Below are 26205 nucleotides of genomic sequence, written 5' to 3' on the forward strand. Positions count from 1 at the left end.
TTCTCACATGATTTTAAGCGAGTAAAGTCTTGCCTTTAGGCCCTCCAGAACTGCCCTGTTTGCTCAGCAGTTACTCCTCTGAAGAATTTTGTATGCAGTTACTGTCCTGGCAAGTCTAGGAGCTCAAGTGTGAATGTGCCAGCTGTAACTATTTTAAGAGAACCAAGGAGCAGGACTGACCAACCTGAAAAAGTTCTTGCATTGTAGATTACCTTTCCATATGCTGCTGAGAGGGCTCAGCATCAGTAAGCTGGTCTTGGTTCCTCTGCTGGAGGAGTTGGTGTGGTGGCCTCTACAAAGTGTATCGTCTCTTCGTGTTAAAACCTTGGAGATTTTAGGAATCTGAGGGGAGAGTTCTGAAAGGACAAATGGATTTTCTTTACTGATTATCCTTTGAGGAGCTGCAAATTCCACTGAGTTTTACCTAAGACAGTTGTACAACCTCAAAGAAGGTGGGACCTCTTAAGCAACTGCCCATGCCATCACTAATTTCCCATGTAGCAGAGCCATCTTCCACCTCCCTGTTCCTGCTCCCAGAATGTGGTGGATGTTTTAATTTGTTTTGTCTGAACTCCTTGTTTTAATACTCTCATTTGTATTGTAGTTGGATGCAAGTGATTCAAGCTCCAGCAGCAATCTTTCACTTGCCAAAGTTAGGCCAAGTAGTGATCTTAATAATAGCACTGGACAATCTCCTCATCACAAAGTTCAGAGAAGCATATCTTCTAGCCAGAAACAGCGGCGGTACAGTGATCACGGTGAGCATTTCTCATTTTCAGTGTTGCAGAGTACAGTGACTTCCAGTTCTGCTTGGTTTCTGGATTTGTCTCCATCCCCCAAGTGTAAGGAGGGTGACAACAGCGTGGTTCACAGCATGGTGGTTAAATATTTTAGTGAATAACTGATTTTTTAATTGGTTTTATTATAAAGCCTTCAAAAGAGCTTTTAGAGGAATGCTGAATACACCAACTTAATTCTCTTGTTCTGCCTTGTGTTGTCCCTTACATTCCTGACTGTGCTGGCAAAGTCTTGTTTCACAAATTGAAGAGAATGTTGCAACCCCTTTTTCATGAAAAGCACAGCACTCCTCCCCCATGCTCTTGTATGTCTGTTCAGCTTTTGTTTTCTTTTGACACTAATAGGTCAGCTTGTGTCTAAAACTTGAACAAATAATCAGTTTGCCAATATTTCTGGTTTCCTGTTTCCTGAGGGTAGTGTCACTTGGTTGTCCTGCAGGAATTCAATTTCTAAAGAACAAAGACTCTGACAAACTTACAACTCTTCTGCTTAATGAGAGTGCAATATAGTAGATTAGGATTTTTTAAATGTCTTAAACATCCTCCTGCTCAGACACTTAACTCATGAAAGGAATCACCGTTTAGGCCTACATTGAAATACCTCGAGTGCATTCAGAGGTTGCTTTCCTTGGGGAGTCTTCTGGGATGCTAATTACTGGGGGTTTTGATACTTTTAAAACATGTTTTAGCTATGTATTATATATTTATATGTTTATGTATTTATATGTATTTTTTTGTCTGTGTATATACATACACTTTTTGATTAATTCTTATTAAAACATTTCACTAAGAAGTTGATATAACTTGATGTATCCTCTTCAGAGGTGTGAGATGTCAAGAAACACAATCCTGACACCACCCACAGGCTTTACCCAGTGTCCAGGAACCTGTTAAAGCAAGAGGGAGCTTGGCACTGTTGAAGGAGCTTCCTCATTCTCAGGTGTCAGGAGCAGTTGTCTGTTCCTGCACACGTGGGGAGGGTGGTGGGGAACCACTGCCAGTTCTGGCTGTTGGAGGAGCACAGACCAACAGCCATCAGTGCTGCTGGTGCTCCAGGGCTGTGTCACAAGGTGCCTGTCTCAGGAAATTGGCTTGAAGAGTGTATTGTGCTAATGGGGGATAGCGTGGTTTGAATGAGTCTGTTACTTGTTAAGTGTCTAGGATGACTCCGAAGGGTTTTCCTAGCAAGCCAAACTAGAAACCTTCATGAAATTAATGAAACTTTCATGGAAATCAAGTAGTATCTTCACCTTGCAAGGTTTTTGTTTTTCACAGTATTTTACTGTCTTCTGAAATACATCTATTGCAATAATTTTATTATCTTTTTGAAACTCCGATTCTCAGTGTTAACTGTGTTGTTTCATGTGTGAATATATTTCCATTGTGGTGGAAAATAGTTACTGAACTTCTGAGAAGAAAAATCCTTTTCCTGTTTCTTTTGTTTGTTTTTTAAGCTGGACCATCCATCCCCTCAGTAGTGGCATATCCCAAAAGAAGCCAGACTAGCACTACAGACAGTGACCTCAAAGAGGAAGGAATTCAGTCAAGAAAATCCAGCAGTAGTGCTGTTGCAGGAAGAGGAATTGCACCAGCTAGCCCAATGCTTGGAAATGCCAGCAATCCCAATAAGGCTGATATTCCTGAACGTAAGAAAGGTTCAGCTGTCCCTAGTGTAAGTAGAAACGTTTATTTATCAAAACCATGAATTTTTTTGAGGAGTTAAAAAGTGTTAAACCTGTGATTTCTCAGTGGTGCTGATACTACCTGTCATTTATCAAGAGTAAATGTAGGTATTTTCTCCCTTGCAATGTCAGCTATTCAAGTTACCTCCTAACAGTCTTGAAGTAGTCAGTATTCATAATTAGCATTAGTAGCTCTTAGTAAACAGACATATTTTGGGTATTAAAAAAAGTAAACAAAAAAAAAGGTAGTTACATTACTCCTGATATCACCAACTACTCCTTTTTGGCCTCTGTACAAAAGAATGAAACCTCTGTTTTTGTTATCCTCCTTTATAGTTTCATGTGTATAAGGAGCCACCTAATCTTTGTCCTCAAACATGCTATTTTAAGTCATAGTTATGTTGTTAAGATTATCAAAGAAATGTAGTTCTAAAAACTCTTCAAAGGTATATTTCAGCCTGTATTCAAAAGCAGTGTGCCTGGCTTTTGTCCTTGTGGGCTTCCCCCATCTGCCTCTAAACCACAACAACAACAAGAAAAATATACAAAGGAGCAAAAGTAGGTAATATACATGGTTTAGCAATAGGCAGTGTGCCAAAAGAAAGAAAATCCTTTGTTCAGTTTGGATTTAAATGTGTTCTCTGTGGTCCCTCCCTCAAAGACACAGTTGGAAATATGTTTTCAGATAATAATAATTCAGTCTTGCAACATTTAATTTCTAAAACTTTGGGATTTTGTATTGGAAAAAATCCTTCTTTTCAGAATAAAAAAATTCTCAGTCCTTTATTCAACTTGTTCAACTTGCAACAGAGTGATTTTTTTTTTTTTTTTAACTTATCCCACAGAGCTGTCATATTTATTTGGTTGTAATACTCAGCAGCATTACTTACAACAAATGAGACAGAACTTCCTGAGCTGCAGCTTTTTGACAGTCTGAAGCAAAAGAAGTGAAATGGCACTTGTTTTACTTTATTGGCCCTGTATTGTCAGTTGGCTCAGTGGCTAGTAGTGACTTGGCTCAAGGATATCAGCCCAAGAGTTTCCTTAGAAAAACACATCTTCCACTGTAGCAGCTGTTATTCATAAATGTGGACAAGAACTCAGGATTTTGGAGGATCCTTTATTGATTTTTGTGGTCCCCCACACTTTCCCTTTGTTCTTATCAGTCCAAAAACCGTTCAGATTTGGTTTTTTCTTACATGACAGTTCTTAGCTGTTGAATCTCAAAATGGTAGGATAATCAAATCAGTTTTGTCCTACATTGGACTTCACTTGGTATTGTACGGTGCCTTATTCAAAAGATTTGTCACAGTTACAACATACTTTACATTCAGTATCTTTTCATCTGCTGTTCTATGCCACTCCCAAATACTGGGGATTTATTCCAGTAGGTTTATTCCAAATTCCTTACTACTGTACCTGAAATAAAATTTCAGCTCATAACCATATGATGCTTCCCTGACTCAGTGTGCAGCTGATCCAGCTGATCTTTTACAAGCAGTGATACCAGGTGGTGAACATGAAATCAGACTTAATGTTGTCACTCAATAATTAGTGTTTAAAATTGTCTCTGTTTATAGCTCTTCACACCAGACAGTACAAACTCTTCTTTTTTCTTTCCTTTTTTTTCCCCCCTGCTAAAGATGAGTCTTTGGCTTTCTGGTTGTTGGGGGTGAAGGGAAGCACTGACTTTTTACTCATTTTCTACAACTGAGTAGGGAATTCTATTTCTTACAGTGTTGGCATGCATCTAGAAGGAAAAAAAATTATTGGAGTTACCATATTGTCCTGAGGTTGAAAAAAGTTTGAGGTGAAGAGAGTTTCTGTTTTACTGAGCACTGAAGTCCTAAAATCTGTAATATGGCGAAAAAACACTGAAGAGATGGAAAAATACCCTATAAAAACAATTATTATTTTGACAGAACAGCAAAAGCAGTAGAACCAGTCCTTGTTGGAGACCCTCAGTCAGTTGCATGCCACTCTTATTAAATAACAAAGCTTATAAGCCTGTACTTAAGGATGAGAGTTGTGCTTGTAGAGCATATAGCTTAGTCTGGGACTGGAGGGAGGGGCTCCAAGCTGTACTTCTAAAGTTGACAGAGTGTTTAAACTCTTGTAAACCAAATAATTCTGCAAGCTGAACAAATACACATCTGAAATCTTCAAGCTATTTGGGCAAATACTAAATTAATAATGAAAAGCTGCTACAGATGTTGGATAGTTAGCAGGAACTGGTATATCTGTGTTTTAATAGTTCCTTGTTTATTTCTTAGAGCTTTGGGTTTTTTCTCAATGTTGTAATAAAGCTGCCCCAGAACCCTAGAATAGCTTTAAGAAAACTGGAAGAGGATAATAGGTGGTACATTTGAAAAATCATCCAGGACCAAATACTGTACTAGTGCTCTTAAGTAAATAGATTGGTTCACTATTCCAAGTCAGAAGCTTTTTTTGAAAGTTTTTCATCAGTCCTTGCCCTGATGTCTCTTAATGGGAAAATAGCCTGCCTGAGCAGAGCACACAGGACTCTCTCTAGGAAAAGAGGAGGGTGCTGTAACACAAATACATCATCTGTGCTGTGACTGGGCCTTGTGCATATGCTCACAAGTCCCAACATGTGCTTTTGCTGTGTCAGCTTCCCCTGCAAAGAAGGCAGACGATGCCATGAGGATGAACTTAGGCAGCTAACCCTGACCCTAGGGGTTGTCATTCCATCAGGGAGTGGGGTGCTGTTGACACCAGTTTCCGGTGCTGTGCACCTGTGCTATTTAGTCATGTCCAGAGATTAACAGTCTGGGGATTGGCTGAACAAAAAAGTCACAGCTGAAGAGCTTCTTGATGAATCGTGAAAGGTCATACACTAGAAAGTGTAAAGGCCCCAGTACCAAGACTATTCTTGCTAAAACTGAAATTTGAAACCTTGAAATGCTTAAATCTCTTCTGATCTCTGAAATCTGAGCCAAACAGGAAAAATTGTATACTGATGTTTCCATCTTTGCATTTCAGAATGAGCTGGGAAAGCATGTCCTTGCAGTCCTCTAATTTCAGATATTAATACCAAAACTTGTCCACTCCCAAACCTGAAAATGCATAGTCATAAAAGTCTGGTCCAGCACAAAGATTGCAGTCTTGTCTTTCCAGATGTGCAACATGACAATACATTGTAATGTTGTCGTGTCTTCTCAAGGGAAACCGGTATTTCATGTTCAAAGGGAGCAGATGGAAAGAAGGAAGCCTCTGATTATTGTGCTTATTTCCCACCAGAAGACCAGTGTTGGATATTTTAGGTGCTTCATCCTCTAGTATGTTCAGAACATAGAACAAAATGATCTGCAGATACTAATAGGCAATATTTCACTGTACCATTGGTTTTTGAGGCTTCCACGAAGTGTCCTGCACAGTGTAACCTCCCAAGAGCAGATAAACAAAACCTTGCCTTGGGTGCACAGCTTTCATTGCTGGCAGGCTTAATAAAGAGAGGGGAGTTTGTACAGTGATAAATGTCAGGGGAAAGCAGAAGAATCAGTGGTGGGGTTTTTTTAAATAAATAAACATATATGAAGACAAGGGATGTACAAGGAATAAAGTACAAGGAAAGAGCCAGGAAAACTTCTGCTGATGCTTGGCACATGCCTATCCGTAAGGAATATCCAGTGAATAATACTTGAGAACCCTTCAGACAGCTGCATGCATCTTACAATTTAATTAATTGTTCTGCTGATCTGAAATACTCTTTGTCTTTGTACTTTTTAACACCAGGAGGTTGTGCACTTCACTGTTGCATTTTAATTTGTACATTTGTGTAACAAGATGTGTAACAAACAGGTCAGCAGTCTCTTAGACAAGATGGTTAAATATGCAACTCTGGGAATGTGTTGCATGAGACTCCCTAGACAGCAGATATTTTGCCTTAAGGCACTGGAGGAGCTTTTGCCAGTTATTGAGAATACTCCACTTTAACAGTTTTATTTCAGGTTTGGAAACAAAAAAGGTTTGGCTACTCTGCTTTTGTGCTTGAACTAGTTTTTCCTTTCTTTTTTTTTAATCCTTCTTGCCATGACTCTCTCCTGTGACTGTTTATGCGAAACCTTTTCTTAATGCTATTTTTAAAATCCGCTGAATTTCCCCTGTCCGTCATAGCATAATTCTTCAAAGAACTCCACAAGGTTAGTTGAGCATGAAGTCCCCTGCCTGATTCTTAGTGGCCCTCCTTACTCAACATGTGCTTATCCAGGTGCTGACCAGTCATTCCCTTAAGCTGGCCTCCTTCAAGACTTTCCCCAGCAGTGATGTTTGAAGTTAATAGCCTTTTTTGCTTCCTGCTTTGCCCTGTGATCCTTTTCTTTAAAGAAAACTTTTAAAGGTTTTTTTCCACTTTTCCAACCATTTGCAGTTTCCTGTGTTTTGTTCTTGGGGTGGGGAGAAAAAAAAATACAAAGGCTTGCCAGCTTCCTCTACAACCTGGGGGTGCATGTTTGTCTGGACCACCATGCTTTTCCTACAGTAATTGCATCTAACTTTTTATAATTCTGTTATCTGTGAATTACCTATAGCTTCTCAGTCGTTCCTGGAAAATTGACCGCCAACTTGGGCATATCTCCACCCTCTTTCTCTGTAAAGACAGAGGCAAAGTAATTCTATTTTTTTTCTCCCCTCTAAAGTAAGGTCTGTAGTTTAAGTTCCCCTGGTTCTCTTGTCCTCAATGTATTATGCTTGTATTTAAATGTGTATTTAAAAAAATGTCTTACTAAAATTCTCTGCAATTTGTCTCTTATTCTTCCTTGTTTTTAAAACTTGTCTAGTGTTTCATAGTATCTTAATATTTAAAAGTCCATGTTTACCTTCCCACTGAATTTTACCACATTTGTTTGTTAAGTCTTTGCTTTTCCTATCTTGTTTAAGGGTATGATTTTAACTTAAAGGAAAATTCTCCAAGCTACAAGTGGTAAAGTATTTCAAAAATAGGCTATAAAGACACAGGCTATCCAGATGAGGAAGAATGCTATATATACTGAGAATTTGTAATTCAGAACTTTTGTAATAAAAACTTTAAAGAATATTAATTTTGAGCCATCAATATGAAATACAAGAACAACTTGTTAGAATTATTTTTTTATGATTGCATTATTCCTTAAAGATACTAGATGGAGTTTGTATATTAAGTTATTTAATTGTTGTAAGTTTTAGAACTGTGTAAAACTAGCAGTAAGTAAAAAGCCTTCAATTATATGCAGACTTAACCTCGGAAAAGCCTTTTGTGGAGAATAACAAGCCTATGTTTTTTAATTGTAGAATAATACTACCCCTGGAGCAATGACACGGCGCAACACATATGTTTGTAGTGAAAGAACCACTGCTGATAGGCATTCAGTGATACAAAATGGCAAGGAGAACAGGTATATGAAATGTCTTCCTATGGTGTATGTCCCTTGTCTTCACCTTTCCAAAAAATTGTAATGCCTAATTTAAAAGTAAATGATATTCTAATGTAATTCTTAATGAAAGGTGAGTACAGATCTTTGGTTATGGAGTACTTGTAAGTATGTCGGAGTTGGGGGTTTTTTCCTATATTGAATTTTATATTCTATGCTTAGAATGTAAAAGGAAGTTTCTAATTTCTGGTTAAATACATGAAAAATTTGTAGCAGCCTTCATCTTAAATCTGTTGTGAACTCCTGTGGCCAAACAGCACATGCTTGCAGAAGAGCCTTGTTTAGTGTCAGACTGCAAAGTCCATCTCTCTTGAGCCATTCTCTTTTTTCGTTTCACTCTCAACTCTGCTTCACTGGGATTATTTGAAATACCATTTTTGCTGCAAAGTCTGAGGGAGAAGGTAATTTTTTCTGAGCAAAGATGAAATAGTGATAGGCCATTGTCTTAGACTAGTAATGTTCCTTGCTGGTAGTCTGGCAGTCTAACTGTTTCCCAGGATTTACAGAATTCAGCTGCTTCCCTCCTCAGGGTATCTCCATATTCTGAGTGAAAACAGAGAAATAACAAATTTCTTTTTACTTTACTGAATGAAACCCTGAGTAGAGCATGCAATGGAACTGGAGCTAACCACTTCATGTGTTGGCACTGTGGTCATGTCTACTGCCATCCTGTGAAGACTGAGAAGAGCTGTTGGAAATAATATTATAGTGCAAGTAGATATCAGGTATACAGTTGCAGTTGGGAGGAATACCACCAGATTTCCTGGCTGGCTGAGGGTATTTTAATTTCCAGCCCTTCTTCTCAGAATTTTACTGCTGTCAAAAGCTGGTAACAATTAAGTAGTTAACCCTTGCCAGGAGAGCCATATAGCTGGTACTTAAAGGAATGTGTACCCTTCTCCTACCCTTCCCAATTTTCTCTACCCCTTCCTTATTTTATGATACTTTGTAAATGGTGGGAGGAAAATTCCTATTTTCTAACTTGTGGTGAAGTTGGCAGAAGATCTGCCACTTTTTGCACAAAATTTTTCCCCCTCCTTTTGGCAGTCGATTAGGAAGAGTGGTGAAATTGTGATGTTGGATGGAAAGCCTGTCTGTTCCCTGTTTGATTCCTGGAGCCTAGGGATGAAGAACTTGATTTTGACCCTGTCTCTTCCTCCTAGCTTTCTGCAAATGGAAAGTGATTAAGGAAAGAGTCAAGTATAAGTCTGAAGACTGCCAAAAGTGTAGTTGGCCAGCTGGGCCTGCAGTCAGCTGTCTTGTGAAGTACAGCATAGCTACTTGGTACTGTCTCTTAGTGTGTCTGTCTCAGCGTTCATTGGTTACTCCTTATTAGTGTTACCAAATTGTTTCAATTAAAGCTCACCATTAATAGCTTTTTTTCTTCTCAAACACTCTTTGAAAAAATGAATCTTTCTGTCCATAATAGTTTTGATAATTTTTTATTACTTAACTACTTGGATTATTACAATTTTTGTTCACCCTTAAACTAGTATCTTTGCAATATCTTGTCTACAATTTCCGTATTACATTTTTAAAAGTTATTAGATACTGTTTACTAGGAATGCTTGAGATTTAGATGTTCCCTTAATTTGGGAGTAAGTTTATACTCATAAGGAGCTATCTTTTGAAGTAAATTTTTTCCCCGGCTTTGAGTTTCTCAGCAAACTGATGTTTTTCTGGTTTGTCACATATAGGTCTTAATCTCAAAGTTAAGACTGAGTAGCACTAGACAACTACATTAGTTGTGTTTTATATTCATAATTGGTTATCCTTGTGTAATTTGCCTTTTATTGTCAATATTATATTTAAACATCATTTGCTTTTTCTACAAACTAGCCTTATTTGGGTCATTTGAAATGTCTGAGAATTTGTATTTTCACAGACAAGTAAAAAATGTCTTTACAGCTTTTATCATGCGTTTTTTGATTACTACATTGATTACTTTTTATAGAAGGTTTAAAAGAGAAAAGGTAATGAGAATGCATTGTTAATTTTATTACAGTTGGAGACTTGTCATTGTCTGAAACGCTTCAATACTAAACTGCATGTTTATTTTGGCACAGTTTCAGAATTACTGTGATTTGGCACAGAATTCAGAATTTACATTTGAATGTATTCTGTTGCTGTAACTGGGTAAAGCATTGACTGGTCACATGAAATGCAGGGACCTTTAGTGCAGGAAAAATCAACATGGCTATTGATGGGACTGGCTCTTCAGAATTAATCTTTAATTAATATTTTACTCTCAGCTTGGCAGAAAGTAACTCTAGAAACTTGGGGGTTTTTTTCTTCTGTGAAGCAAGATCTGAAGTTGAACCTGGGCTTTGTCCATATCCAAGGTTTCATTTAAAATTACTTCTGTGGTTTTGAAATGTCTATTGGTGGCAAATGTTACAAGCAGGAGTAATTGCTGTAAATGATTTGTTACAGATTGGATTTTAGATTTTCCATAGCTAGTCAGATACTGAGTGTGACCCACTGAAAACTTGGGAGACTTACCGTAAAAGGCAAGGTGCACACATCTAAAATCTCTATTTTTTTCTGTAGAGGAAGTGTTAAAACATTGCTTGTTCTGTTTTTATCTTGCACATTGAATTCTGAGAAGGCACTATTTCTGAAAGTATGAAAACTTTAAAGAGTCAGTAGTCAGTAGATCTGATGTTGGAGAGAGTAGTCTTGAAGACCCAGACTGGTAGAAGCAAAGAGTTGTAAGTCTCTCATCTCTACTTTGACACATTGTGTGGCTGACACAAGCATTCTGCTGGAGATGACTCTGTTGGCTTTCCTCCAAAGCCTGAGCATTAATTAACGCACTTGGGGACTCATGAAACACTCTTCATAATGATAAGCAATTGCTTTAAATCATTTGTAACACAAATGATTTACAACAGCTTCAGATTTTTAATAAGCCGTGGCACTAATTGGTGATTGTTAGTTCGCTGTTCCTGTGTTCCCAGGCTAGTAATCCAAGGAAGCTGATTTCTAGCAAAGCATCAGAGGAAGAGAAGGTCCCTGATTGATACCTTTAGATGTCACATCTTTGGAGGCAGGTGACTGAATAGAACTTGGGTCTTGTGTTGTAAAACTAGATTCTTTATCTTTTGCAGCAAATATAGAGGAAAGGAGCTGGAAGAGCTTGAGAGGCTAGTGACCAGTTACGTGACTTCAGGGTATTAGTTTTGGGATGAATGTTCATTTTCTTACAATTTCTTAATACCCTGGGGTAATGTAAATGCTGGGCCTGTATTGAAGGCTTCATTGTAAGTAGTGCTTGTAGTTGTCATCCTGATGGATTCAGCATTGTTGAGATGTGTGCATGATTCAGATGAAGTTTTTCAGATCCAGAAAAGTTAAAAACAAACCAAAACCAAGTCTGAGCTGTGTGGTGTTTTGTACTAATGCTTTGGGAGCTGAGCCTGAGAAAGTGGGTGAGCTGACACTTGTAGCTGCACTAGCATTCTCCTCTCCAAAGTCTGGTGTACCAGAATTCGGTAACAGGACTTGAGTTTGTGTGTGTAACCATGAAGTAACTTGAAAGTGAACATATGGTGTCATGAAACTGTCACTGAGAATTACTGAATTCTTAACCTCGAGCAATATTTCTGAATTACAATTGTCTTACTTTTAAAGCAAACTTCAGATGAATGACATGGTGGTGTAGTCTGAAAGGCCCAAAACATCTTGTGGCCTCTCACTTTCCTCCTATCCTTATCATTACTAGGTAATGTGAAGGCTGCAAAGAGTATTTTGGCCTAAATAAATAAGTAAATTTAATGCTCCTATTTGAACATATTATACAGCTGGCAGCTTACTGGCCATTCTGCTGAGACAGTGCTCTATACTTTCCTTCAAGGCCTTGAATGGTAATTTGAAGAATTAAATGTTCATGGTCAAGCAATACAAGATGCTCTTCAAAAGTCATTCCTCTTTCTTCAGAGAACAGCAAGCAATGTTCAGTGTCTACTACACGTACAGGTTCATTATTAGCAGCCTTTTTCTTTTGGCCTCTCTGGAGTTGTTAAAGATCATGATATTTTTGGTTTCAATTATACCTGTGAAGTCCCTCAGTTATCTGATGTAGATTTGACAGCTTGCCCAACTTTCACTTACTTCTTTTAACATGGATGCATTCTGAAAACAAAGGATTTCACTGTAGTAATGGAGCTATTGTGAGTCTTTTGGAAAGTGCATTTGGTGGGGATTTTAATGCATTGTTTACTGTTAAGAGCAATACAAGTTACATCAGTGCTTTATCCTAGAGCTTTGGCATAGAATTCTGAGTTACTCAGGTTCTGTACATCAAGGAGGGTATCACTGCAAACTAATGCTAATGGTAAGAGCATGGTCACTTATAGATGTCCAGTGCCATGTAAGTAAGGATGCTTTTTAAGGGGAGTATAGGGTAGTTACTGCTGTTTACATAGAAGAGGAAGGCTGTTAGAGTTCTTGTTCTTTGATAAACCAGTTAATAGAAGGAAAAGTTTGCTTTTTTTTTTCTATGCAGTAGTTTGTTGTTGGTCCATCATGCTCTTCTTTCTGCCTCTGCCTGAACCCAAACCCCCTCGCAGCCTGACAGAAATGTTCGCTTACGCAGCTAGCCCTGCTTCAGTTTGTACCACATCCTTCTCCAGTGTTCGGCTGCGACATCAGAAGTCGATGTCCATGTCAGCCTCTGTGCACACGAAGATGATGTTGCCTCCAATAGACAATGGCGCAGATAACTTCAGGCCTATGTAAGAACCAGAAATCGTTGTGACACTAACTTATACCCACTGCTTCTTAACTTTGTGCTGTGGAATTTTAGTCCTAGATTGTTCTAGTATATTTTGCCCACAAGATGTGTGTTTCCTCATTTTTTTAGTCTCGTTTACATTTGTCTTGTGGTGTGTCAGGCTGTCTGTGACATAATCCTGCAATAGTGAACCTTAATTTTTTTCCCATTGTTAGGAGTATTGGACATTCCCTATTGTCAAAGTTTGTGGGGACTTAAACTGTGTATCCTGAAGGACTTCACTACTTGGAGCGGTTCGCTTGTAGAGAATTTTGTGTAGGATACTTTCAAATTAGCAAGACTTTCAAAGATGTATGTACAGAATGCGGAGGGAGAGACATTAAAGTTACCTATTCTCTTTCCTGGGAGGAAACTTTACTGGTCTATTCTTTTATCAGTCTTCTCAGTGAAACATTGTAGGCCTGGTTTAACTGGTTTTTCCAGGATACTCCTGTTGCACTTTTCTGCCTATGTAGGTTTCTGTTTCGGCAGCCTCTTAATCCTAACTTCTTACAAGTTTTGATTCCATACAGTGCTGTAATAATGTTGGTATTTCCAACCTTGGCCTATATAAAAGTGTCTGCTTATGCTTTACTGTAGAACATAGTGTTTTGTGTTTCCTGCTGAGCCGCAGTGCCTGTGTGAAGGCGTTCTAGCATTGGTTTTTTTTGTTTTCTGCCCTAGCACTATTCCCGATCAGAGAACTCCTGTTGCTTCAACTCACAGCATTAGCAGTGCGACCACCCCTGACCGTATTCGTTTCCCCAGAGGAACGGCCAGCCGGAGCACGTTCCACGGGCAGCTCCGCGAGCGCCGCACCGCCACCTACAACGGCCCGCCCGCCTCGCCCAGCCTGTCCCACGAGGCGACGCCGCTCTCACAGACCCGCACCCGGGGCTCCACTAATCTCTTTAGTAAACTAACTTCAAAACTAACAAGAAGGTAAGCCTCTTAAAATGCCAGTGCAATGTTCCTGTCTTTTTTTCCTTTTTATAGTAGAAATACCTCATTGCTTTGGTGGTTTTGTCCACGTTTACTCATTAATAGCTTAAATTCTGCAACTTAAAATGCAGTTGCTTGTGATTTTTTCATAGTTCTATTTTGGTTACAGAAGCCATTTGTTTTTGGGAGTTGAATCAAATGGGATTAAATGTGAGACAGTTTAGTCTGTGCTGTTTCTGCTGTGCTCTTCAACCTCAAACGAATGAGGTACGAATGCTGCAGAGATTAAACATTTCAGCTCAGTTGAAAAGTTGTTCAGTGGCTGCATAGTCCATCTGTAGATGGCATAAACTGGGATCTAGTCTAGATATTTGATGTAGCATTAGAAGCTCAGGTTGTGTTTCCCAGTCACTTAGTCCATCAGTGTTTTCCGCATAACCTTGCTGGCAGCACAGAAATAGAAATACCACAGATGAAAGGGTAGGGGCAGGAGACAAAAGCTTCTGTTGGCAGTAGTGCTGTCACGAGCTATCTTAAAGTAATGGCAGTATTAGGATTTGAGTCGAGGCAGGAGTCTGGTCAAACCTTGAAAAGCTTATTCCTATTTTGGCCTTTAGTTCATGTGCAGATTCTGTGTTTGGTGTGAAGGCATTGTGGTCTAGCCAAAGTCTAGCTTCAGCAGGTGTTGTTCCTGCACTAACAGTTTTTAATCTAATTGGACTTCTAATTTCAAATCCATGTATGATTTACATTAGTTACTATAAACCCTGAAATTGAAAATCATGGTTTTTCCTTCTGTATTTAAAACCTGTCAGTTCCCATACCACATATGTCAGACCACTCATCTCCACAACTTGCATTTTAAGATAATCATCAAGCTTTTGTACACTCCTTATCAGGTGAAGTTTTTTGGACAAGATCATTCTGATCTTGGCCTGCTAGCTTTTGTTTTAAGCTTATACCACATCAGCAGCAAGCCATTTCCTTCCTGTCTATTTTATGACTATAGGTGCCTCACTCTCAGTATCCCCTTTGCAGTCTCCCATTCCTACAAAATAATGCTAAGCCAGACTCCAGTTTTTCACAAATATCTGTCTGAGTTCAGTTTAGAGAGTGAACTTCTTTAAAAATGTAGAAGTTGCTTCTGTGCAAAACAAAAACATGTCTAGCCTTTGATAAATATTTTAATTTGCTCAGTTCTCTGCCAGGTAACACTTCCCTGGGAAACACTATTCTCTAGGAAATTTGGTTTGGGCTTTTCCCCCTTATTTTTATGTTGAGAGAGAGAGATGTTTAATTTGAATATTTTTTAAGAGTTAAGCCATGTGCTTTATGTCAAGTGAGGTCTTAATCAGCCACATCCTTTTGGAACTTCTTTCTTTCTGTACTTTTGTTTGTCATATCCTTGCTTAATTTTCCATCTGACGTTCCAAATGTGGACACTCAAACTGTGAACATGCAAACTTTTCACTCAGTTGTTTAGGCAGCATTCAAACTTCTATCATTACTTCTGAGTTTCAACTTGTGCAGTGCAGTGTGGTTTTCTTGAAGAAGTCTTTCCCCGTGGCTTTTGACAGTAGTTTAAATTCCATCTGGACTTGATTAAATAACATGCAGTTGTAACACAATAGCACAGTTACAGATGATTTGTTTGCACTTGGAGGATGTCTTGCAGTTAGGGCTCTGTTACATGCAGTGCTGTACAAACTACAGAGGAGATGGATAGTGCCACTGAAGGACATGGTTATGTTTCTTCCTGTTAAATAAATGTTTTAAACCTTAAAACTTGTTAATTTATTGTAGCATTCTCTATGGGGAATCAGAATTCCTTTGGTTATAAACTACTTATATTCTGGTGTAGGCAATTGTTACAGCTTCTGCCGCTAAAATAGCTAAATATTTAAGGCAGCTTTTGGTACAACATGGCTGACCTAATGTTATGAAGAAAGGAAGAAACCTAACTCTGAAGATACTCAAGATATAATTATAGTAGAGTTACTGATTTTTGCTTTCTATGGTAAATATATGAAGAAAATCCAAACATATTTTTACCTGACCTTGCAGATTTCGAGTTTCAAAGTGTTTTGACACCAGTATATATTTTAATTCATAATAAATACTGGTGACATATTTCCCAGAAAAAATTGAAAGTAGCAGTGCCAAGAGTTTTGCTCTTCAGCCCCTAAATAACCTGCCTAATCTGAGAATGTATTGAAGTGTAATTTTTAGATTGTGCATTTTAAATGAGATCTTTTTGCATGTTTCACTCTAAATGCCTTTTTCAATTTATTTTGTACAAAATTTTTTGTTAATTGTTGTTTTGGCTTAATTTCTTTTAGAAACATGTCATTCAGGTTTATCAAAAGGTAGGATTTATTTATATTTAAAAAAAAAGTGGCTCCTGCAATTAACAAAAGATTTGGCTTTTCTAGCCTTGGTTTTCTGAAAACTAAACTTCCTGCTGAGAACTAAATACTTTCTTTCTTCAGAGGAAAGCATAGAATAAATCCATTAACTCATGATGATACCTAAGAATCTGTGGCACCATCTGTGTTGTATAACAAGATGCTAAGCATGCCTTGTGAATTCCTCTTTCTTTGATAGAGTTGGTAGTGCCAAAGTAATTCTGTTCTCTGTACTAATACACTTAGCATGCTTATGTTTGAAGAATGAGGTGTTTGATAACAATGATGAAAGTATAAACAAAACATAAGGTTGCAAGCAAATAAAGGTAAGTGATGTTAAATTATCTCTCTGTTTTATGATATTGAAGAGAAAAAAAGGTTTGAATTATTGCCTGCAGCTGAGCACAGTTGTGAGTTGAACAGTTTTGTGTGTTAGACTGAATGAAGATTCAATAGTTGTGTATTTATTTTAAAATGGGCTGCATTTGTTGAAGTGAGTTGCAGCTGAGGTGCAAACAGGGCACTTCAGTTTTAAACAAAAAGTACAGCATTTATGCAGATTCATCAACGAAAGGGGAAAAGCTCAGAAGTCTGATTCACATTTCAAGCCAAAGGATTTCATTTAGTTTTGCAATTTGGGAATGAATCAAGCTGCTATGTATCTCATTAATCCACTATGATTCATGAAAATTGCTTACACAATTTTGATGCACAGGTAAATTTTCCAGTAAAATTTTGTAATAGCCCATTTAGTTGTACCATGTCTTGGAACTTCTTAAAGGGTGGTACTTCCAATTTCCTACTGCTGATCAAAACCAGGGAGATGGGGCCAAAAACCAGGCATATGTTTTAAGTTTCACAATACAAGGCTATTCTTGTGACTGTAATTTGGAGTTAGACTGTTTCAAAGAAATGCTTAGATTAGGGAGTCCTAAGATATGTAAATTGCTGCCTAAATGTGGATTTATTATGTACAGTGCAAGGCTAAAGGTACCCTACCTGATTAACTGAGTAAATTCCATGCCATGGTGATAATAATCAGTGCTCTTCCAAATATGTCTGTGTTTGGAACTGGTGTTGGTTGGCTTGGCTGGCATTGTCACTGCTGACTTGAGAAAATGCAATAACTTAGTTAAGGAAAGAAATCATACAACTCAACATACAGCTGGAACTGAGCAGTGCCAGTGGCTTTAACCCATCGTGCATCATGAGCTGTGGGGTGCAGACCACATCTAAAACAAAGGATTGTGATCTGTGCAACCCTCCACAACCGGATGCATCTACGTTTGTTCTGAAGAAAGACAGGGAATGCTAATATGAGTACAGTTTTAAACTAGAAGGTTACTGTTTCAATTTGGGACTTCAGGTAATTTTTAGACAATTTTTTAAAAATTACATTTGACTTGGGGCCAGAAGTCTTAGACCATTGTGCAGCTATCTGCTACAGCTTCCACAAATACATCTTTTTGAATAAGAAATTTGCAAAGCCTTACACCACCTACACAGGACCAGAGTGTGCTTTTTAAATTCTGTTTTAAGTGTGTGTGGTGTCCCTCCATACCTGATCTGTATGTAGGTACAAAAACTGAAAATGCTGGGGATTTTAGCAGTTTCTCCTGGCTTTATTTGCTATGAATCCTACCTGAGCTCACTGTTCTGAAAGAACTATGGTAACCCAGTAGCATGTATATGTAGTGCCACAACATCAGTTCTAGGGAGCTGAATGAAAGTAGATAATCAGTCACTCCTTGTTAAACTGCTGACTTTTACTATTGTACTCAGTACACAGAGGTTATCAAATATATATATATATGTATGTGTGAGTGTATATATATATATATCTTGTACTATGCACTGTCTCTGCCAATCTGCATATTGTGGAAGTCTTAACTTTTTTTTTGACAGCAAAAATGACTCAATGTTCTGGATTTTATTGCAGCATCATTTCTACATTTCCATAAATTGATCTTATTTTATCATCTTGCACTTTTTGTTGGTTTTCAGTATCTTTTTAGACAGTTTTCTTTGTGTTTACTTGGATATTTAAAATAGCATACAAAGATGTAAAGAACAGGAAACACAGCATAACTCGGGACAGATGTGTGGAAACAATCAGATTTGTGAAAGCCCTTTGTAAACCATGAGGCAGATAATGTGTAGGCATGGCATGACAAATGAGAACACAGCTTGCCTATGTATTTGTTCCCTTCTCAGGACCGAGAAGCGTCTTGGTCCATAAAATCAGTTTATGTAAAACACAAGCAAAAGCAGAAAATTTAGAGCATAAACTAGCACAGAAATGAAGATTGTATTAGCAAGTGAGGAGGCCTCAGGGCTGCATCTGACTCACAAACCCCAACCAAAACAATCCTGGCAGTACAGTAAGTGACTGTTCCCAGAGCAACAGTGCTGGGCTGTAGAGCTGGACCATAACAGTGTCTGTCATGAAGGAAGGAGCACCTTGAGAGACTGGCACAACTCTCCTAAGCTTGGCATGGTGGCTCATATTTGAGGTTGTGTGTCACTTTATGCAGTTCCTCCTGCTCAGTGAATGGAACTTTGATGCATGGAAAAACTGAGCAAAGTGAGGATTTTCTGAGAGGCTTCCATGAGAATGTTTATTATTTCAAAGTGGCAGGTATATTCTAAATAATGACCTTTCTTAGATTTAGAGTACAATGGTTTAAAAACTGAACACTTTGGCTCAATTTCAAACTGAAAAGGGTGTTAGAACATCATTAGGGATTTTTCCTTACAGACTTTTCTGGACAGATTCCAGCAACAGTAAGGCTATTCATTGTTGGGGAAACTGGTTGTGCTCTGATTTTCTATAACCTTTGGCACGTTTCAGAACAAAACACAAAAAAACCCACAAAAATCCATAAATGTTTGCAGCTTGTAACAAAGCTGCCATCTTCCACTTTGTAGGAACACAGAAGGCTCTTTGAAGTTCAAGTACCCTTAATTTTCAGTTGAGGAGTGTTTTCTAACTTGTTGGTTGCTTTGCCCAGTGAAACAATCATCTGAATGGGATGGATCTGTTCAGTTGGTACATATGGTGATTCCTGCCTACCTCTTTTTTGGTCCTGTAGAGCTGTCACAGGGGATGACTTTGTGGGCTCTGTATATGCAGACATGAAAAATCTTTTTCCACCTTCTCCTATATCCACCATAGATTAGTAGCCCGAGATCTCATGAAAATAACTACAATAACTGCCCACTTTGCACTGGGGCTTCCCAGTTGCTTTCTTCTCATTTTTTCTGTATCTTCCTTGCTTGTGGCAGCCGTTCATTTGTCAGTGGTGTTGTCCCTGTTGTACTGTGAGCTGTGCGGTGCCTCAGACAGCAGGGTTCTGATCAGATGCTGCCATGACAAGCAGCTCACAGCTGAGCAACTCTGCACCCTGTTAAGTGCAGTTGCTTTGCAGTGGCACCTGAGTTGAATTTGGGCCAGCTCTGTGGCCCGTGCAGCCAGTGCTGCCACCCTGCCCCTCACAGTGCCAGCACAGCGCCTGGCCCTGTGACAGGGACTCCCAGAGTCACCTTGCAAGGCTGATCCCTCACCAGAGCCCTCAAAAGGAAGGAAAGGAGGAAATCACGCCTTGTAACACCCCCCACACCCTGATATAAATATCACTGTGCATCAGAAAATAAGGTTACTGTCTTACATTCCTGTCCCTAGACACCTGCTACCCAAATTACTGTGTTTGTGTTACTCAGGGAAGCCATGTACTGCCTTAGTCTGGGAAGGAGTGTTGTACAGGCAGCATCCCTCTGAGCAGAATTAATGCTGATATGTTGAACCATCCTCTTGCAACAATGGGAAGGTAGAGAAAGATAATTTTCCCCTTAATTCTGCTTGACCCTGGGCTTTCAGTAGATGGTAGTGACTAGCAATGTAGCTTTAAGCACTGCAAGAAGACAGAAAGCTTAAGCTTGCTCTTAGGTGGGGAAGCTGCATCCATGTGGGAATTAATAGGATGGTTACCACAACTTGAGAAATCTTGGATTTACCTCTTAAAGTTCTATTAAAATGTATATGCATCTTCTTCTTTTGCATGAAGGTATTTTGTTATTGTTTAAACACCTCAGATCTGATGTGCGTGCAAATACACAAGGTGATCAGACTTGTCTGTAAATAGTTACGGGGACTTTTTGAAATATATACTTTATTCCAGATAAAACTTTTAAAAAACATTAGCCTAAAAATATGTGGGAGTTATATCTCTTTTAGGAGGTACTTACTAAATAATGCAGTCACTTCAATATGCTTTGTAACTTTAGTTTCACATTTTCTGCTTTTAGAACTTCAGATTTATTCAGTGAGTTCTACAGATTTAACATGTAAACATACACTGTTAAAATTAGTTATGGTCGGTTTAAAAACTGTGGTTTATAGACTTCCATTTGGTTTGACAATATGTTACATTCTGAGTTTGGCCTAACCTACCAAGTTCTTTACATCTTTGTTGTTTTGTATTTTAACACACCTTTGGTATGATTGCAGTATCTTTTAGCAACTACTCAGATATTGTATATTGTAGTGTAAGATTTGTCTTCTCTTTCCCACTTCCTTTTGCTTCTGCATTCTTTTCATTGAGGCTCCCGACTGAATATGAGAGGAACGGGAGATTTGAGGGCTCAAGGTGAGGGTAAAATTTTTGTTTAAAATGTTACTTAGGTGAGTTTGAACCTTTCTCCCCTTGATTATGTGGCATAGTGGCTTCAGGCAGCAGCTTTTGTTTCATGTAAGTCATTAGAACTAAACAAAGAAGCATTTCTGTCTGCAAAACAGCTATTAAAGCACTGACTGACTTGGTTCTAAACTTTCATCTTTCCTTGTTGCCTTTTCCCTTGTGTGATTTTTCTTTTTTTTGCATTTTAGTCATTGTAATTTGCTGTTGTCGTGTAGATGTGTAGATAAGTGGTCTCTAGTGAAGCTGCAAATGTGTGGAATAACCACTGAAGGGTGATAAGATATTTCTCATCTCCGAAATCACAAATAGTTAAATATTTTTCATGTTATACTCTTCTTCCAAAATCAGCATATCAAAAAATACTAGAAATTATCAAACTGCTGGTTTTGCCAACTGTTTTCAAGTAGAAAAAGCTTCCAGAAATAAAATAAGCATTGAATAAAAGTTGGGGTTTTCCCTGGCCCTTTACAACCTTAATAAATTAAAACCTTAAAACAGAATACTCTTTAATTTGCATGATGAATTTTATAACATCTGGCAAATCACATTGCATAGTCCCATGACTCTCACAGTCACAAGAAGTCTTTTAATAGGAGAATTATGAAATAGGTTATATTTGAGAAATATATTTATTTAGTTGTGGCCTTGCTATCACTTTTTATTTATCTTTTTCATAATTGCCTGCTTAATGGTAGTAGAAATAAAACGTGGTGTAACCGTTGCCGTCTGTTTCAAAGAGCAGCTTGGCTTAATATGGAGGCTCAACATGAGACCTAAACTGCATGGTTCGGGGTCAGTTAGGTTAGGTATTTTCAAAAAATAGTTAAGTATGACAGTCAATATATTTATCTAAATTTGAAGAGGTGACTGACAATGTACAAATACTCACAAAGCAAATCCATATTTTGTCCCTGGAGGTCCAAATGTAATTCTTTGATCTTTAGCTGCATGACTACTGATTTTATCAAAGTAGAAAAATGATTGCAAACTAGAAATTTCTGGAACATTTCTTTCCTTTGTCCTATATAACTTTACGTATCCTTACCAAAGGAAAAGCTTTTTAATTTAAAAAAAAAAAAAGCTGCAGATTTGGGAAACACACCCTCAATATTTTGTGCTTCATCTCTTAAAACTGTGACAATAATGGTAACCCTCTCACTCACCATCTTTACAAACTACACTGAAGAGGTGTCTCCTAGTGACTTCCAGCTCTCTTCATGCACATCAGTCTCAGAGGCAATTAACTGCAGAGCTGGTAGCTGCAGAAGATTTCATCGCTTTCCCTCTGTCAGCCGTTGGTATTTAATGGATTATTGACCAATTTAGGAGGAAGTGTTTCCTCTCTGAAGGCCACCCCCAGAGCCTGCAGTGTGGTGTGTCCCCAGGGATCATCTCAAACACGCCCCAGCGCAGGAAGGCCAGAGTGTAACTGAGCCCGCCCAGGCCTGGGGGTTCCTGTTGACCCTGGGCAGCAGGTGGGTGACCCTGGTCCTGCTGTCCTTCCTTCTGCTCGCAGCCAGCTGCTGTGGGCCTCCATGGGCGCTTCCAGGGCTTGGTCTCCCAGCTGCTGCCCAGGAGAAGGTGCAGAGGAGCCCCCAGCCCCTTTGTGCATGGGCTCACCCCATTCCCTGTAAGTGGGCACCTCCCATGGCCTGGACTGAGCACCCTCCTGTCACAGGGAGCTGTTACTTGAACGTTCCAGAAACTTCTAGCACAGAGCTGGTGTTTCAGCTGCCCATGTGGCCTGAGAATACAATTTTGAGCAGAACCTGCCTTAAAATCAAGTCGTAGGTGCTGCATGTAGTTCTGCCTCCAGAAGGTCATTGCCCTCATGCTCCTGAATCCAGTGACTGCCAGTTGTGTCACACCTCAATGTGCCATACCTTTGTTCCAGCCCCAGCAGCTACAGCTTTCCCCTGACCGTGTGTGTGTACAGCAGCTGGGGAGCGGGGCTGGGCTGCAGCCGGAGCCTCCAGTGCTGCTCTAATCCGGGTGGTGTGCACTGAGTGTTGGCTTCACTAACGTGGCCCCTGGGGAGGGTGGCTGGCCCTGCTCACTCTGAAATTCCTGTCTTTCAGCCGCAATGTAGCTGTGGATCAGAAGGATGAGAACAAGGAAGCCAAGCCTCGGTCACTGCGTTTTACCTGGAGCATGAAAACCACCAGCTCCATGGATCCCAATGACATGATGAGGGAAATACGAAAGGTCCTGGATGCCAATAATTGTGACTATGAACAAAGAGAGCGTTTCTTGCTTTTCTGTGTCCATGGAGATGGGCACGCGGAAAACCTTGTACAGTGGGAGATGGAGGTGTGTAAACTGCCAAGACTGTCCCTGAATGGAGTTCGCTTTAAGCGGATATCGGGAACATCCATAGCTTTCAAAAACATTGCTTCCAAAATTGCCAATGAGTTAAAGCTGTAACAAGAAAAAAATAGTTAAGTTGTAAATTAGTTAGCAATTTAAAGTGTTTTTGAGAATTCCGATGGAAATGTATAGAATAACATTTAGGCAATAACTTCTGCATCCTTCTGAATAGTGATATTAAAAAAAAGCTGCTGAGCTGGGAGGGAGAGTTGGACTTTTTTATAAGTGCACTACAGCATTAAAGTTGCCTACTATGTAAAATATTACCCCTTCTGCTTTATTTCCATTGCTCCTAAGTCTTTGACAACAAATTGAGACACAGAATATATTCATTTAAATATGCCTCCTGTTTGTGTGGATGTGTGAATGTACAGTATGTGTGTATAATATATAAAGTATTATATGTAAACAATTCATTTACAACATCGAGCTGTACCAATACCTCTTTTTGGGCTAATTTTGGTGCTAAAAATTGAAATGGCCAAGGAGGAAACACTTGAGTTAATATTTAAAATGACTGAAGCGATAACCAGTAAACGCAGGTTTACAGTTCACTGCTGTGTTAAGAAAAAAAAAAGTGTGTGAAGGGTTTGGATTTATGGTTGTGAACATTATTAGTCCTGTTTTCTAAGTAGATCTCATGGGATGATTAAAAATTCACTTTTACTGAGTAAGTCTTGCATTATATTTTGCCCACCTATTTATTATTTAAGTCTGAATCAAATTTTAATAATGTAGTTAATTTGTGCATTAATATTTGGGTAAACGCTTCCATTCTTCTGCTTCTGCTAAACTACTAAAATTGTATCTTTGTCCTTTTGGCTTATGAGTATTGATCGCAGCTAAGAACATTTCTCTGTTGTTTCTCTGGGGAATGAGGCAGTGTAAAAGGAGGTGCTAATTGCTGAGTAGTGGTTTTCTTTCAGAGCGAGTTTGCCACGTTAGTCTAGGTCAGGCTGATACAAAGCACAAAGGGACTCTCAAATCATGGCCATACTCTGCCGCAAGCCACGTCTGAGTCGGTGCCGTTCCGAGGCCTTGGTGCACGAAGGGCAGTGCTGTCCCTCGCTTTCCGGGCACACTCAGCATTGAACCCCAAAAGTGGGAATCAAATTGGCTACTGATCTCCTCTGTCCAAACGTCCAGCTTGCTAAACTACAGCCATAGGTAGGAGCAGTTGAAGCTTTTCCTTGCAGCTCTCTTCCAGTGTGCTTCCCCTTGGTTCCGGCTGTGTTGCTTTGGATGGCTCTGTGCCAGTGTGTCTGTGGCTGTGCTGCTGAGGGAGTCCACTGTCCTCTGTCCCCGTGCGGTGTAGAACCCGCCCCTGATGAACTCTGATGGCCAGCTAGCTTTCGGTAGGACGTGAAGCTGCTCTGGGATAGCCCCCACTTTTTAACCATCACAGCAGTGAAACGGATTTGGTTTTGCAAACTAGAATGAAGAGATTTCTTCATGCGTTGTTTCCTACCGATACTCAGTTTATTTCATCGAGGACTTGTGTAGATAATACCCTGCATTATCTACTTGACTTTTTGTATTAATGTTTTGTGGTTATATTTCAGTGAAGCACTTAACGCATGTACTTGACATGTGCTTTAAACTGGAGCCTAAATTTGCATTTTAAATTTGCAGTGAGCTAATAGTTACTCATAGTACACAGTTCAGGTTTGACCCGAGGTGAAAATGCAAAGTCCTTAATATTTTGCAAGTTAGCTCTTGTGATCTGTAGTCTGTGAAGGCAGCAGACTTCCCCTCTCTTTCCCCCCTAAGCATTGATATTGATTATGCTAGTTTAAAGGGTAATCATAGTTGTTAAATGTAGTAAATATTCCTGAATTTGCATTTTATTCTCTGTATATTCTGTATCATGCCATGGCTTGAGAACTCCAGGTGCTACCGGAGTTCAGTTGGCTTTCAGTGCTCTGCCCGTGCCTGTGCTGCTCAGTATGGGTTTTTTCCATGAAAACTCCATTTTGTAATAGCAATAAGACATTTCAGGGCAGTCATTGTACTTTCTCAGGTGAATGGTCACCTATCCTTTCACTTCCTACATTTTAAGCACTCCTCCAAATGTATTTTTTTCACCTGGCAGTGCACTTTGTTGTCTGAACTGAAAAAGTGTTCTGATAAATTATGTAAATCTGTATTCGATGGAAGTTCCAAAAGGTTTCATATTAAATGTTTTCTGAAATACTCTCTTCCTACTTCACCTGTTAAGTATGTAAGTGTTTCTAAAAAGTGCACCAGTATCATACTTTGGATATTTAAAGTTTGTACTTCGGTATTTTTTCTTAAAGTGTTCTCAGAAGGTTCTTTCAGAGTAAATCTTTATTTGAGGTATTAAAAAAAATCACTTATTATAATCAGAAAAAGATTTTTAACAGCTTCCTTCCCAAATGCCTTGTAAACTTACCGAGTTGTGAGAATATTTAGCACCCTGCACACTTGGTGTTCAAGCCTCTGGGAGCTGCCTGGGAAGGAAGATGCTTTCTTCAGCTCTCCGAACCAAAGAGGAACTGCTTCCCCAATACAGGCTTTATACCTGTTCATACTCCTTGGGGATCTGTGTAGGTTTGCAGGTGCCACTGCTGATGAGACTCTGCTGAATCACAGCTGGTTTTTCTCTCCTTAAGGGGCAAGTTTTAAAAATAATCAGAGGTCAGTGTGTGGTGAGGAGGCAGCAGCAGGTCTCAGTGTTTTGAGACACGTGAATAGCAACCAAGAAGCGTTTTTTATTTAATGACATGACTGGTGTCCTGGAATGTGTGGTCCAACTGGTGTGTTGGGGGTTGATTGTAACGGGCTCATGACTAAAGGTTTCTATCACTGAAACCTGTGTCAGCCAACACTGAAAAAGAAGGTGTCTTTTGATTGCTGGATCTGGCAGAGAAAAATGTCTTAAGAGTTTGGGTTGTGGGGTTTTACTTCATTAAATAAAAGCATTTAAAGATACATACATAAAACAAAACAACAAACACTGAGCAGGAACAAATAAGTTCAGATACGCTTTTTTTTATGCAAACCTTCCCTGTACTTAGGATTTCTGAAACACTTCATTCTATTTGACTTCTTTACAAGACCTGAGGTCCTTGACCATGTTGAGAAGTAGACA

At 39.1% G+C, this 26205-nt stretch overlaps 1 protein-coding gene across 16 annotated transcripts in view; it reads left to right on the forward strand.

Annotated features, from left to right (window-relative positions):
* The window catches only part of MARK3 (microtubule affinity regulating kinase 3), a 62774-nt gene extending 37488 nt beyond the window's left edge, over nucleotides 1-25286 (forward strand). For 2 of the 16 annotated variants that reach the window (XM_042047708.1, XM_042047710.1), the window contains 9 exons: nucleotides 605-758; nucleotides 2252-2469; nucleotides 7030-7107; nucleotides 7769-7872; nucleotides 12480-12644; nucleotides 13367-13624; nucleotides 15964-15990; nucleotides 20631-20675; nucleotides 22805-25286. In XM_042047708.1, the coding sequence (XP_041903642.1) occupies nucleotides 605-758; nucleotides 2252-2469; nucleotides 7030-7107; nucleotides 7769-7872; nucleotides 12480-12644; nucleotides 13367-13624; nucleotides 15964-15990; nucleotides 20631-20675; nucleotides 22805-23150 (1395 nt within the window). In that variant the 3' untranslated portion in view covers nucleotides 23151-25286. The remainder of the gene's footprint in view (nucleotides 1-604; nucleotides 759-2251; nucleotides 2470-7029; nucleotides 7108-7768; nucleotides 7873-12479; nucleotides 12645-13366; nucleotides 13625-15963; nucleotides 15991-20630; nucleotides 20676-22804) is intronic. The other 14 variants (XM_042047723.1, XM_042047724.1, XM_042047711.1 and 11 more) reach the window with 13 other exon arrangements.
* Nucleotides 25287-26205: the final 919 nt, after the last annotated feature.

The sequence above is a fragment of the Corvus kubaryi genome, unplaced genomic scaffold (genome assembly GCF_017639235.1).
Source record: "Corvus kubaryi isolate FWS band 111438036 unplaced genomic scaffold, C.kubaryi_AGA036_p1.0 66, whole genome shotgun sequence".
Classification (NCBI taxonomy): Eukaryota; Metazoa; Chordata; class Aves; order Passeriformes; family Corvidae; genus Corvus; species Corvus kubaryi.